The following is a 15,474-nucleotide window of genomic DNA, read 5'->3' as shown; positions in this document are numbered from 1 at the left end:
AGTTCATAATGCGTTTTCAAGATGGCGACTGTGGCCATCTTTGATTTAGGATCAGCCCGAAAAATAATAACACTAGGTTGGGACCATGTCAAGATCATTTCATGCAAGTTTCAGCTAAATCACACAGGTAAGAAACTGATAAAAAGTTCAAAAATGCTAAAAGGTTAATGTACCGGCGCAAGGCCGTGTTATGGTTTGAGATACAACGGATGAAACAGGAATGACTATAGGTCATCATCCAGAACCCTTTTGGTCATAAGACCCAAATGAAAAGGCCTTTTTGTGCGTTTTCCGTTTATTATAACCCCGTTTTGACCTGGTTGGATGTACATTGTTAAGTTGTTAGTGTTTATAAAATTCAATACAGGGATCTTGGGTGAATTTATAATGTATTTTTTCAGATGAGCCCCAGGCAATTTCCTACATGTAGATAAAGCCAGTGTCAAAATCCAGGTCAGTCCAGGAATTTACAAATATTGCAGGGAGTGAAAATAATTACTTTTAAAATGGTGCAACAGCCAAACCATATACCAAAAAACAGTCATATATTGTTCTTTTGTAGGAATACAACCAAAACCAATTAAAGTAAAGTACTTTATTTTTATTTTTTATAAGGTATGTATATTGACAACCGTTTAACAGTAAAATTAAATGTGAACACATACACAAAACAGTATAATAGTAACTTTTTTTAAAACCAGATGTCACTGTGAGCAGTATATTTGGTCGCTACAGCCAGGTTTCTGGATTATTCAGGTTTACTATACAGTTCTGACATAATTGAACTGGGCTGATTATCAGCGACCAGATAGCTGAATTGGTAGTGTTCAGATTGTGTTTTAAAACCTTAATAAACACTAAAAGATATGTAATTGATAAATAAAAGTTGTGTCTGGCAAATATTATACATGTATATCTGATTAAGACAGCACTGGTAATATAACTACTAATTGTATTTATATAAATATGAATACGTTCCTCCATTTATCCCTGCCAGGCACTTTTACATGGATTCCAAGTACAGGACCAATCTGGCATCTCATTCTGAAGAGAACAAAATTAAAAAGTGAATGTTTCATATAAAATACTAAAAGACACCAGTAACTATGAATATTGAAAAACAGATATATCTTTTGTTGTAATTGGTGAGAAGTCCAGTAGCCAATAAAGGACATATATACAAAATGTTGCTAAACACTAGGACTTGTAGGATCATAACCCAGAGCCTGGCCAGGGTTTGTATGTGTGTAGTATGCACTTAAAAATATATGGAAAAAGTGCCTATTATTTAAGCAAAAAATTTGGTAGTCAGAAAAGCTAATTGTCGTAATATTCACCCCTGGAATATGCCATAGCAAAACTGAAGGCTCTAAGTGACAGGTAGTTAGGTCCTTTGTAGTAAGTCAAAAGAATCCACTAACATAAACGTTGTTCTCTGTAAATCTTCCCAGGTACACTGTAGGCCTAGCTGTGATAGGTCAGGGGGTTTTTCACCTGAAATGCTTCAGTTGTGCTATGACATAGTCCAGGGGTGGATATAATGAGAGTGGGATATCCAGGATGAAGTACGGTATAGTTTCTAATATTCGCAGGGATTTTTATTTCGTTAGATTCGCAGATTCCACCAAATTCAAGAAATTTGATACCTTGCAAAATTTTTGAAAAGTTATGGATTTACATGGCACACCTATCAAGTAAACGACCCTGGAGTTTCAATTTTGTTTGTTTGATTAATATAACGTCCTATTAACAGCTATGGTCATGTAAGGACGGCCTCCCATGTATGCGGTGTGTTGCGTGTATGTTGTGCGAGGTGCTTGTTTTGGGAGACTGCGGTATATTCATGTTGTGTCTTCTTGTATAGTGGAACTGTTGCCCTTTTTATAGTGCTATATCACTGAAGCATGCCGCCGAAGACACCAAGCAACACACCCCACCCGGTCACATTATACTGACAACGGGCGAACCAGTCGTCCCACTCCCTGTGTGCTGAGCGCTAAGCAGGAGCAGAAACTACCACTTTTATAGACTTTGGTGTGTCTCGGCCAGGGGACAGAACCCAGAGCCTTCCTCACAGGGGCCAACGCTCAACTCAAGGCCAAAAGTGAGGCGGTGCCAAGGGAGGCATTAGGAAAGATAAAGTCAGTTAGGAAGAAGAGAAAAGATAAGATCCTAAATTTAGTCGCTTTTTACGATCATGCAATAGGGGCAGCAGGTACGATTCTTACGCCCTACCTGCAGGGCCAAGGAGTTTCAAACTCCTGTGTATAAGTTCCTAACAGTGAATCATGAAATCTTACACACTCGAAATGTATACAGTAAACGTGACACAAAAAACAAAACCTGCTGTGTATTTGTCCATCACTGTACGTACCAAAGTTTTGAGATCATCCTTGTCCAGACTCCAGGAAAACACTTCAGTGTTCTGTTCTATCCGACTCGGATCTGACGACTTAGGTATCGTTATAAAGCCTTGCTCCACTGACCATCGGATCAAAATCTGGGCCGGTGATTTGTTGTGTCTGTAATAATAAGTTTTCTTTTTTAAATTCTGATATGATCTCACCATGATATAGATCTCCTTATTTCAAAACATATCAAAATTTACATTTATTCTGAATAAAATATTAAGTAAATCTTACATGTGTAAAACAACCACTTATTTTAAAGTTTACATTCTTTACTATTATTTTTCCATATACATGTACATGTACATACATGTTACATACATGTGAATACATGTAATTAGGCCTACAATTACACATTACTGTTACATTTTGAACTTGTCTGGATGACTGGGACAAAAGCCTAAAAAATATCTATAAAGGCAGCCTGTCTATAGTGATGTTTTTCTCTCTCCCGTTTAGCGGTTATTATAGATTAGATAAGTTTGCTTGGATAATGTAAAATATCAACGTAAATTATCTTAAACAATACTATTAACAATATCAAAGAGTTTTTCTGACCAAGTGAAAGTTTTCTTTTTTTTTGTTCCGCTTGGTTACTACTTTTGAAGAGAAAAAAAAATACTATTCAAATTAAACAAATAAAAATGACAGAAGTAGCTGACCAGCAATCTGATTAAAATACAGATCCTTATTATCACTACGTTTGATAAGAGGATCTGAGAAAATCCCTTTGGGGGTCATGTCCAGGTGACCTTTGGAAAAGGCCAATCAAATTGCTACTTGCAAAATTTTGACAGAGAATTTCAGGGACGAAATAGTTTGAAAAAACTGTCAGAATTATTTTGGTTTACGTAGTTATCTCACCCAAAGAGCACAATAAAGCTAATTGTACATTTATATGTATACTGGGACAAAATATCATTTTCAAATGATGTGACAAGGTGTGTTGAAAATGCATCTTATATGAAGACCACGTGGTATAAAGGTCATCTGAACGTGACCTTCTATGGGATATTGTCAGATCCTTTATATAACTGAGTGGGTATAAGGATCTGCATTTTAATCAGATTGAGCTGACCAGTGGATCGATATTGATTTTCGTGTTATGATATAACACGAAAGCCCTGATGGTTTACAACATTAATATCATGCTCTCTATCCAGAATTAACTCAACCACCCCTGTAGACAGAGTCGAACTCTTCTGATTCAAAAGATGGAACAGTTCATCATGAATTTTTAGGGATGGATGAGTCAAAAGTATGAAATCTCCAATAAAGGATCATTTAACACTTTAACACCTTTTTGCAATTTCCACCAAAGTTTTGTCCTGGAGTTTCTTCCCCTTAGTTAAGGGTGAGTAACCCATGACTGTGATTCCGTTTTGTCTGCAGTAGTTGACGATCTCAGTCTTCTGTTGCCAGGGGTGAAGTTCAATTTGATTCACAGATGGGGTCGGAAGTCCCGCCTCCCTCAACCCTTCTAGATGGTGAACTCCGAAGTTAGACACGCCCACAGACCTGTATCACATCCAGACAATTAGGTCTACATTGTATAAGTATGATACACTGCCACTCATTACACATTTAATTTAGTGAAAGGTGACTACAGATACAATATTATAACTCTTTAAATCTATACCATATCTGCAAATTACAGGAATATGTGTTTTTGTGATTAGGTATAGATTATGACATGTGAAAAGAAAAGGAGCTGTATTAGTCATGAAATAATGATGTCACAATCAATACCTACCAGCAAGGGCAATAACTCTGTAATCATCTTCGATATTCCGAAGTTAAACTACCACTGTTGGTATATCCACCCTGGCCTATGTCACAGAAACGTGAAGGCTCTATGTATAACAGATGAGATAGGTAGTTTGGTCCTTTGATATACATAAAAAATAATGGTATACTATATATTTATGGATTTCAAACAGGTCTTCACTATCCACAATTATTCAAAAGGATTTACTGTGATTGGTTGGTTTTTTTCTCATAAAATGCTTTCAGTATCACTATAAATTAGTCCAGTGGTGACTAAAACGACAGTGATAATAACCCATGGAATATCAAGGATGCTAAAACGACAGTGATAATAACCCATGGAATATCAAGGATGCTAAAAATACAGTGATAAATTGATAATAACCCATGGAATATCAAGGATGCTAAAACGACAGTGATAATAACGACAAATCTACATACCTGACAAGTCCTTCCTGTTTGAGTTCCAGCATGGCTTTGTAAGTCTCCACGCATTTACCACTGGATGGGGAATGTATCAGATATAGGTCAACATAGCCTATATCTAACCTACAACACACAGTGTATCAGATATAGGTCAACATAGCCTATATATAATCTACAACACACAGTGTATCGGATATAGGTCAACATAACCTATATCTAACCTACAACACACAGTGTATCAGATATAGGTCAACATAGCCTATATATAATCTACAACACACAGTGTATCGGATATAGGTCAACATAACCTAAATCTAACCTACATGTACAACACACAGTGTATCATATATAGGTCAACATAGCCTATATCTAACCTACAATACACAGTGTATCAGATATAGGTCAACATAGCCTATATCTAACCTACAACACACAGTGTATCAGATACAGGTCAACATAGCCTATATCTAACCTACAACACACAGTGTATCAGATATAGGTCAACATAGCCTATATCTAACCTACAACACACAGTGTATCAGATATAGGTCAACATAGCCTATATATAATCTACAACACACAGTGTATCAGATATAGGTCAACATAACCTAAATCTAACCTACATGTACAACACACAGTGTATCATATATAGGTCAACATAGCCTATATCTAACCTACAATACACAGTGTATCAGATATAGGTCAACATAGCCTATATCTAACCTACAACACACAGTGTATCAGATACAGGTCAACATAGCCTATATCTAACTTACAACACACAGTGTATCATATATAGGTCAACATAACCTAAATCTAACCTACAACACACAGTGTATCATATATAGGTCAACATAGCCTATATCTAACCTACAACACACAGTGTATCATATATAGGTCAACATAACCTAAATCTAACCTACATAACACAGTGTATCATATATAGGTCAACATAGCCTATATCTAACCTACAACACACAGTGAATCAGATACAGGTCAACATAGCCTATATCTAACCTACAACACACAGTGTATCAGATATAGGTCAATATAGCCTATATCTAACCTAAGACACACAGTGTATCAGATATTGGGCTACATAGCCTATATCTTACCTACAACACACAGGTACATGTATCAGATATAGGTCAATATAGCCTTTATTTAACCTACTGTAGAAGAACAGGGAAAATACACATTCCTATTGGGTGCCCAGACCAGGAATCGAATCCAGGTCTCCGACGTGGAAATCAATGGCTCTACCGACTGAGCCAAAGAGGCATGCACCGTCAGATGAGTGACAGAGACCGTATTTAACACTATGTACAAACCACACCGACCTGCTCCTTTTACACTACTCCCGTTTTTTTCTTGAGATTTCCTAAATCTTAACCAGAGACTCTTAAACCACCTTCCATGGGTTATTTAGTTGGGCGTCAAAGTAGAAGAACAGGGAAAATATACATTCCTGTCGAATACCCCGACAAGGAATCGAACCCAATCTCCGACATGGAAATCTACGGCTCTACCGACTGAGCCAAAGAATGTCTTCACGCACTTTCTCCCCCATGAGAATTTTGAAAAGTTGGCAAGTATGAAGAAGCATGCTCTGTCAGTTGAGTGACAGAGATCATATTTAACACTACGTAAAAACCACACCGACCTGCTCCTTTTCCACAACAACAACAAGAGGCACAAGGGACTAAACGGTCATCTGACTACCTTGGCAATAATCACATAGGAAATTTTTTAGATATAGTGACATTGTAGCATACATGTACTTCGATTTGGGATCAACCACAGATGTAACAACACTTTGACGGGACCATGTCAGGATCATTTCAAGCAAGTTTCAGCCAAATAGTACCGGTAAAACTTGAGAAGAAGTTCAAAATGTGTTTTCAAGATGGTAGCTATGACAGCCATCTTGAATTTTGGATCAACATGAAAAATAACAACACTTTGTCGGGACCATGTCAGGATCATTGCATGCAAGTTTCAGCTAATTCACACAAGTAGAACTTCAAAGTTCAAATGTGAAAAGTTAATGCACGACAGCCAGTGGACGGCGCACAGTGGACGACAACAGATGAAACATGATGACTAAAGGTCATCCTGACCCTTCGGGAGGAGAGTAACTCTGATACATCTGTCTGTATTGTATTTGAGTGAAATGAAGGGGAGTAAGTCTGCTGCTTATTATTTTTACTTACATGTTGATGCTTTTGTTGAAGATTTTCTTGCATCGATCGTAGCCATTTTCCCAGAGTTTTGTGACAACAAACACATCCTCTCTCTTAACAGCACCGCTCTTTATTCCTCTCCCTACGTCTGCCTCATTACTGAAAATTACATATACATAGATTATTCAGCAAGTGTTCATTTCATATGAGAATTAATGAAATGAGACTTCCAAGTTTTTTTTTTGCAAGCCTTAGCGAGCAAAAATTAAAACTTTGAGACAAGTTTCATAAAATCTCAAATGAAAATAACACAAATTTAAGATAATTATCACATAACTACGGCATACATTTCGAAGAATCTCACTTGTGATGATCTAGCAGTGATGCCATTTAGTGATGCTGTCCTTGAAATTCTGACATTGCATAATCTTTCCTAATGTCATTTAATTGTTTCTGTCATGACATCACAATGAATTCCCAGCCAATGAAATTCGCTCCAGGTGATATTACACTAGTGACATATGTCAAAATATTACACAGGAGAAATTACTAGACATCTTTTGTAGAAAAACAGTCGAGAATTTATATTATAACAAGAGGCCCAGAGGGCCAGTATCGCTCACCTGGTTTGTAATGGCAAGTAATGTTCTGAATACAGGTTCATTGTTTCTTTTCTGAAAGAATTTGAATATTTACCTCTAATTCCCCCATTGGGCCCATCCCTCCTACCCCCAGAGGGTCAGAGCCAAAATCTATACAAGTTCTGTTCCCCTTCCCCCAAGGATGTTTGTGGCCAAATTTGGTCACAATCCATGCAGAACTCTAGGACATTTAGCCATTTATAGAGCCCCGTCCCTCCTGCCCCCAGGGGGTCAGAGCCAAAATTTATACTAGTTCTGTTCCCCTTCCCCCAAGGGATGTTTATGGCGAAATTTGGTTAAAATCCATGCAGAACTCTAGGACAAGTAGTGATTTATAGGATTTGCCTCTATTTCCCCTATTGGGCCCTGCCCCTCCTGCCCCTGGGGGGGTCACAGAGCCAAAATTTATACAAGTTCTGTTCCTCTTCACCCAAGAATGTTTGTGGGCAAATTTGGTTACAATCCATGCAGAACTCTATGACTAGTAGCGATTTAAAGGAAATGTTGACGGACGGACGACAGATGTCGCGCCATGACTTAAGCTCACTGGCCCTTTGGATAAGGTGAGCTAAAAACTGGCAAGACGCTATTGTATCTTCTAAAAGACTACAGACATACAATTCAATTCACTACACTCATGGTCCTAACCCGCTGTGACTACTGAGTCTAGATTAACCGAAATATACATGGAAGCTTGCCGAACTGGTAAAATTATCATATCGTCATGAGAAAAACATGATGACATTTTAAATATGTAAGAAAGAAATTGCTAATATAACGGTTCATTTTCCAGTCCAGTGTCTGGCAATATTCAAAAGTCGCGATACATTATTAATTTATTAGAGTTTTTAGTAAACGTATTAGACGTATCGGATTACGTAAAATTCGACCATTTAACAGACGAAAGACAATGCAATTTTATACTTGGAAGTTCAAAAGACATATTCTTGGACCAAGAAAAGTGGGCTTTATAATGATGGTAAATATTGCTGATCTGGTGCCTGCAATGATTGCAGAGATGAACACTCTTCTATGATTGTGTATATACTTTGTTGTTTTGATTTGATGTAAACAAAAGATATGATTGATGTAAATCTCTAACCAGAGGAAATAAAGAAATCTATCTATCTAGCTAGCCAGCTATGTGGCATTTTAGTTCCCAAACCAGGCCCCAATTTCATGCAAAAATCCAGACATTTCTTCACTTAAAATTTTGAATAGGAAAGCAATACAAAAGTTTACTATAGGGAAAAAACTCAAGTTAAGAAAACTTCCTTAACTATGGGAAATTTTAAGATTAAAAATTAATCACTAAATATATATAAGCCAAGAGATTTAAGAATGTTTGTGAAACTTCATATATTTTATGCAGGCTCAGAGATAAAAAATTCATTGTTGAATGAAGGTATCAAAAAACCCTATACAATGTACTAGCAATTACTCTTACGCAGAGACAAGTAACATTACCCATAGAATTCCGCTGTGTCCAGTAGTTTGTATCCCTTCGACAAAGCATGAGTGACTGCCCGCTCGGCCTGTCCGCCTTGTCCAGACTCTGACAAGTACAGCCCAAGACCAAATAAGGGCATGGTGACTCCATCATTTAACTTGACCGTGCTGGTCAAACCTGTAGCTATACTAGCCATGGCTTTCTTCATATATAACCGTATAGTAAAAGTTCAGACTGAAAACAACGTAGAAGATAGCTAAAAGGTTAAAACATACATAAAAGTTTGTACTTTATACATGTATAAATATTCAAATCATTTCACAGTTAGAGGCTGAGAGCATTACATTATGTAGACCAAAAAAAAAATTTGTTAGGGTTACCCGACTGACCCTAATTTTTTACCCCCGACCCTAATTTTTTTCTCCACTTTTCTTCGAAAAAAATTTAAAAGTCAGGATTTCGATCTCAGACTAAGGTTTCAGCCATTGCTTCAGAGTGAGAGACACTATTCTGACCTACCAACCCTATCTTTTTTGCAAATGTAACCCTAAACAAACATTGTTTTTTTGGCCTTATGTGTGAGTATGCATATAATAATGTACAAGTGTATCATGACTGCCTGTCATTGAGTCATGAGGGGAAGCTATTTACTTGAGATGTTGTTATTCAATCAGAGCTAGAATTGCAACAGGCAAGAATTATTTAGAGCTTTGCCCAAGTCAATTTCAGAAATAAAATCATAAGATTTTGACAACATTAAAGAATGGATCTAAAATGTGTCAATGAGTATATGATGAACTCTGGCCAGCCTAGATCTTTCCTAAAATATCAATATTAGACTCTCAACCATCTTCTCTTGGTTAACTTAAAGGGACAATTCAGTCTAAGAGATCATTAAAATCTGTACATATATCGGAAAAAAACCCAGTTCTAATGGAAATTAGATCAGTCGGTTTTACTGTGATATGCCAGAAAAGCCCATGGTGATGGAACGCTTGTGAAATGTTCAAACTCGCTCGCTGTCCGCCATTACACATTGTGGTCAAACATATTGTATGCCGAACCCTGTCCCTTGCTCGTAGAGTAAAGCAGCTTATGTCTAGAACTGCTCAAATCGCTCTGACAGTAGTGTGTTTACCTTATTAGGTGAATGGTCTTGCCTAAAAAATCATTTTATCACCTCTTCAGTGGTTATGTAGTTCATTTGTTTAGCGTTCTTGACTTTGGCTCGGGTATGGGTACAGCGTACATATTGTACCTGCTTAATCATACTGATCAACGATTTGTTATTACAACGGTATCAATTAAAAACTAAACAATGACATGAAATTTGTCAATATTTTATGTTATATGTTTCATAAGAAATATAAAACTATGCATTTATGCCAATTTTACTTTGTGGTTATGTAAAAGAATTAGCCTGAGTAAATTGTCCCTTTAATGTAGATGGGTGCAAATGTTGAAAAGCAGAAAAAATACACTTGTCGAGTGCCTTGACCAAGATTATTATCCATTGTGCAAATATACGACTCTACTGACTCTCCATACCAAATACATTTAGTACATATGTACTGAACTGGTATATATAGATCCTAAATTATGTATGCACACACACAAATGTAATTTTTGTAACCAAATGCCTAAAAAAATGTATCAGTCATGTCTAGTAAAATCTTAAGATGCTCCACCGCTGACAATTGGTATTTTTTTACTATCAAAAACAGGAGCAGACGATTTAGTATTTTTCTTCAGTTACAAAAGTTGCTTAATTCACACCATTACCAGCATTGAAAAGTTTGAGCTTCAAGTTAAAAATATGAAATATACTGGTAATTAATTGCATCCTGAAAAAAAAATTGTGGCACTATATCCTATATGGGCTTTTTTTCAACATGATTTGGGGCCGAAAATCGGCCCCATTCCCCATGGCAAAACCTCTAAATTTTTCCCAATTCAAGCCTTCAATTTTCCAAAATCGAAATTTCTTTCAAAACTATCCAAAAATATTACATGAGCTTAGTTGGTTAAGACTTTAAGTATTTGTGAATTGGCTTCAGAAAAGTACATAAAATACATTGGAAATAAAAAATTCTTATTTGTTATGCTTAATATCATAATTTTTCCCAAATCCTGGTTTTGTCGCACATTTTCCCAAATTCAAAGCCATAGGCCCCATTCCCAAAGCAGTGAGAAAAAGCCCTGATATGTATATATGGAATGAAGTACTGACTCACGTGCATGCCCCAAAGACAAAATAAATTATCTTATACTATTTTTTGTGTTAATTAGACATATATATACATGATTAAACATCAATCATTGTTTTAATGATGAATGTCATTATTATGCTCTGTTGGCAGTGGAGCATCTTTAAATATGAACTTGATCCATATTGAGAACAATTGCACTTTATTAGAACAAAAAAGGTCTGTTTAGGGTTACTTTGGCAAAAAAATACCAGTAGGGTCGGTAGGCCAGTCACTTTTTTCAGTTAGAACGAATAATCATACCCTGCCTCCACTCCGTTCCCGGCACGAGGACCAACGTCTGAAAACTTCATCACAGCTGTTTTTCAGTCTGTGACGTTAACATTTTTCGCTGCTAGTCATTTGGACTAGTAAAAAAAAAAAAAAATCACAAGTCCAACTATTTAATCACTAGTCTAAATGAAATATGCTGAGTTTGTTTTAGCACTTCAGTTATGATCAGTTTAAATTTTTTACCAAAATTAAACCCTAAACAGACATATTCTTTGGCTTTAAGTTTATGCAAAATATTGTCTAGATCTACATAAGGACGTAGGACCCCATTCGGGCTCAGTGCCATCTTCCAGATATCCCTGGACTCCGGCAAATTACCAACAGACTGGCTGAAGGCAAACATCACTAGCGTCTACAAGAAGGGAGATAAACACCTGGCTGAAAACTACAGACCCATATCCCTTACCTGCGTCTCATGCAAAATTCTTGAACACATCATCTGCCGCCATCTCATGTACCACCTAGAGAACAATAACATACTTACCAACCTCAATCATGGCTTCAGGAGCGGGTATTCATGTGAATCATAACTCATCGTCACATGGAAGACCTACTGCACTCGCACGATAATAATACGCAAACAGACTGTGCCATCCTGGATTTTTCCAAAGCGTTCGACACCGTTCCACACAAGAAACTGCTACACAAACTGACATCTTATGGAATAGATGGGCCAATCCACTTATGGTTATCCCACTTTCTAACTGCAAGATCTATGCAAGTAGTCCTTGAAGGGGTCCAAACCAAATCAGTGTCTGTGGACTCAGGGGTCCCCCAGGGTACGGTACTAGGACCAATATTGTTTCTTTGTCATATCAACGACCTCCCTGATTGTGTCCAATCACAAACCCGCCTGTTTGCAGACAACTGCCTTCTTTATAGGAAGATAAGATCGCACAACGACCATGTAATTCTACAACAAGACCTTAAACACCTGGAAACCTGGGCTAACACATGGGTATGAAGTTTAACGCTAAGAAAATGCTACATCCTAAGTATTAAACAAAAGACCACCCACTTCTACAACTTGGACAATACTATCCTTCAACAGGTGCGATCAAAATACATACTTCTGGTAATTACCATCTCTGAGGACATGAAATGGCACCAACATATAACCAACATATCCAATAGAGCAAACTCCACCCTCGGCTTCTTAAGAAGGAACCTACGCAGCTGTCCACAATCTAGTAGGCGTAGCGCATATGTAGGATTAGTAAAGACCAATATTAGAGTACGGATCAATAGTATGGGACCCATATTACCAAAATGACATCAATACCCTAGAGCGTATACAGCACCGTGCAGCAAGATTCATCACGGGAGACTATAGATCCAACAACACAGGCTGTGTAACAACAATGCTGAACAATCTGGACCTACCACCATTAGAGGTCAGACGTCGACACAACAGACTCGTATATCTATACAGGGTCGTGGAGGGGTTAGTGCCAACTATAACTCCATCAGATTACCTTCTACCAAAAAAAACAGGGAAGACATAAATTACTGCTAAGAACCTATGTGACTTTAATTCCATCAACATCGTTCAAAGATCAATATGTAACAACGACAGAGGCTTCAGAGTTAAATCGCCAAAGACTGACCAATACAAAAACTCATTCTTCACTAGAACTATATACTAGATTGGAACCACCTGGAAAATAGTGTAGTTCATTGCAGCGGGCCGGGAGGCTGAGTATCGAGGCATTCAGATCAGCACTCAAAACGCGCTACTAACCACCTCCTGCGCTCTCTCTCACCCGCGCGCAAAATTACCAGTCTTGGGATATAGCGGCGTAACAGATACAGATACAGGATCACCAAAACAACATTTTTTCTTTCTATAGCAAATTTTGCCACTGATCTTTCACATATCGTGTTTTTATCAAGCATAATAAAGTCGATTACTATTTTAAAATTTTGTTTAAATATACCGGAAGTGTATGGTTATGACTTCATGCAAGTTCATTTTTCAGGTAAAATGTGCATGTGGTAAAAAGAGCATTATTTCTAATCCGTGATCCGAATGGGGTCCTGATCCAAGTTTTAACTTCTACTTTCACTTTCAATCTCGTCGTCACAACATGCGCTTATAAGCTATTAAGCTTATCTTTACTACTGCGCCTGCGTACCATAGTTCAAGGACAATTTGCATCTACTAGTTCACATTATGTTTACATATTACATAATCTTACCTTAATTAAATCATCCGGATAAAACTGAACTTTGTGTTACTGTCGGCAGGCCGGAAACCGTCGATCTAGCCAGAGTTATCGTTCATAGTTCAGAAACGTAGTTACTTCCTTGTTTCTAAATTTCGATGTTGTTGTTGTTGTTGTGAAAACTGAATGTAACACAGTCCGCTGAATGACTGGCTCACCTACTCCGCGTCGCGGGCTCGACAGCAAGCGTAGACGCCATCGTTGGGCTGTGTCTGGCTCCAAATAGCTCCAATACAGGGGTGGTCAACAACTCACACGTCCGTTTCGGTTGGGGCTAGGTCTGGAACTGGGGCTCAAGCGGGAGCCCCAACGTCACTTCCGGTAGTGTCCGGTCAGGGGTCTTCGGGACGCTTGACATCCCTGGGCAATTTTCACTACATTCCTCCCCACTTTATATTTGGGACTTGGTGGTAGGTCCAGGGATCAAAGGAGTCCTGGGATTTCTGTTTCAGTGAACCGGCACCGGTTCGAGTGATACATCTGGCTGGGCCGTTATCGGTCCAGAGATACCCTATTGTTACCGTTTCGGGCGTCAGGCAACCACCGTCTCCGGGGTTGGGAATGAGCTGGTCACCCTAGTCAGACAGACGAGAAGGATTCTCATCTGTCAGTCCTAGGACGACTTCCATGTCGAGGTCCCTGAGGATCTCTGCTATCCGCTGAGCTGCATAGCCCAACAGATATGGGTTACTGTATGGGTGCCCTCGAGTTACCCGGGAGTAAGTTAAGTCCATTTCCCGGACAAGCTGACCCCAGGCAATGACCCACAGGGTCCGACAATGAGTGCCATTGTGATGGTAAGGGTTGGTCCTTCCAGACATACTACAGTAGGTGTTTATGAACCGTCTCTGCAATGTTTGAACTGCCAAACCGGTTCCGCTGAGGCAGTGACATGGTATCTTCGGGCTTGGTAGTGTAAGCTCAGTCTCGGACCTTAGGGTGTACAGGTATGCAAACTGCCATGGGGGAACTAGGTCACACAGTACCGGAAGGGGCAACCTCATAACCTGGTAGGGCTGGATAACCTGTGGTTCACGTTCCCACTTATACTGGAGATCAGGGAAAGTCATTGCTAGGTCGATACCGACTTCACTGGAGACTTTAACCCCTGGCTGCTTTGTCAGCCTCAGGATAGAGTGATTATCTTCAGATGACAACAGCCCATTAAGGTAGGCTCCAACGTCCCCGTGGAAACCCTCCCTGTTGGTTTGGGAGATCTCAACTTTGGTAGGGTAGTTGTTAAGGTCACAGAATACCACTACTCCTCCCATTACCCTCGGGCGGTACCCAGCCTCAAGGGAATCCTTTATGTCCTGTACCAATGTGGTTTCTGATAACCAAAGTCTACCACAGGTCTTGGCTCTAGGGAAAGGGCTGCCACAAGGTAGATAGTCCTCCATTTCCTCTTCTGGTAATACCCCACCATATTCAGGGTGGAAACATATGTCATCGTGTACCGATGACAAACGGGCTGACTGAGAGATGGTTGACCCATAAGTCTCCCTAAGCTCCGTTACTGCCGTATTTGGCTCAGCTGTGGTGGTCACCGTCGGGTATTGCCAGTGCGTTAGGGCCTTTGCACTGTCCACCAGGTCAGGGATGACCCAATCAGGTATTGGTTCGTCCAGGGTCCGACATACAGTGATCATGGCTTTCCTTCGTACCTTTGTTGCCTGGGAAATCAGTCGGTATTGGTTGATGTGATTAAGGTAATCACGAATTGCCACTTGAGGCCTTAACGCTGCTGTCAAATCCAAGCAGTCCTTCTTGGATCCTTTCAAGGGGATATAGCAATTCCTATTACCTTGTTGCGTAGACAAGGGTTCCAAACACT

At 38.9% G+C, this 15,474-nt stretch overlaps 1 protein-coding gene across 3 annotated transcripts; it reads right to left on the bottom strand.

Moving 5' to 3' along the window:
* Nucleotides 1–632: 632 nt before the first annotated feature.
* LOC138307528 (glyoxal reductase-like) lies at nt 633–13,706 on the bottom strand. 3 transcript variants are annotated; one of them, XM_069248324.1, is made up of 7 exons: nt 13,614–13,706; nt 8,893–9,109; nt 6,815–6,943; nt 4,617–4,724; nt 3,708–3,926; nt 2,375–2,522; nt 633–1,044 (listed from the first exon to the last, which is right to left on the bottom strand). In XM_069248324.1, the coding sequence occupies exons 2-7, from the start codon at nt 9,081–9,083 to the stop codon at nt 985–987; spliced, it is 855 nt and encodes a 284-aa protein (XP_069104425.1). In that variant the 5' UTR covers nt 9,084–9,109; nt 13,614–13,706; the 3' UTR covers nt 633–984. The 3 variants fall into 3 exon arrangements, with proteins under 3 accessions (XP_069104425.1, XP_069104426.1, XP_069104427.1); XM_069248325.1 differs by lacking the exon at nt 13,614–13,706 and adding an exon at nt 13,353–13,507; XM_069248326.1 differs by lacking the exon at nt 13,614–13,706 and adding an exon at nt 9,835–10,634.
* Between the last annotated feature and the right edge of the window lie 1,768 nt (nt 13,707–15,474).

This window comes from Argopecten irradians, chromosome 14 (assembly GCF_041381155.1).
Source record: "Argopecten irradians isolate NY chromosome 14, Ai_NY, whole genome shotgun sequence".
Taxonomy (NCBI): Eukaryota; Metazoa; Mollusca; class Bivalvia; order Pectinida; family Pectinidae; genus Argopecten; species Argopecten irradians.
This window is presented reverse-complemented; position numbering and strand designations above follow the sequence as displayed.

Coding starts and splice junctions, on each gene's coding strand:
- LOC138307528 (XM_069248324.1), bottom strand. CDS start 9,083: ATGAAGAAAGCCATGGCTAGTATAGCTACAGGTTTGACCAGCACGGTC. Junction 3,927..4,616: donor AAACAGGAAGGACTTGTCAG/GTATGTAGATTT, acceptor GATGTGATACAG/GTCTGTGGGCGTGTCTAACT. Junction 1,045..2,374: donor AGGATGATCTCAAAACTTTG/GTACGTACAGTG, acceptor TGTTCTCTTCAG/AATGAGATGCCAGATTGGTC.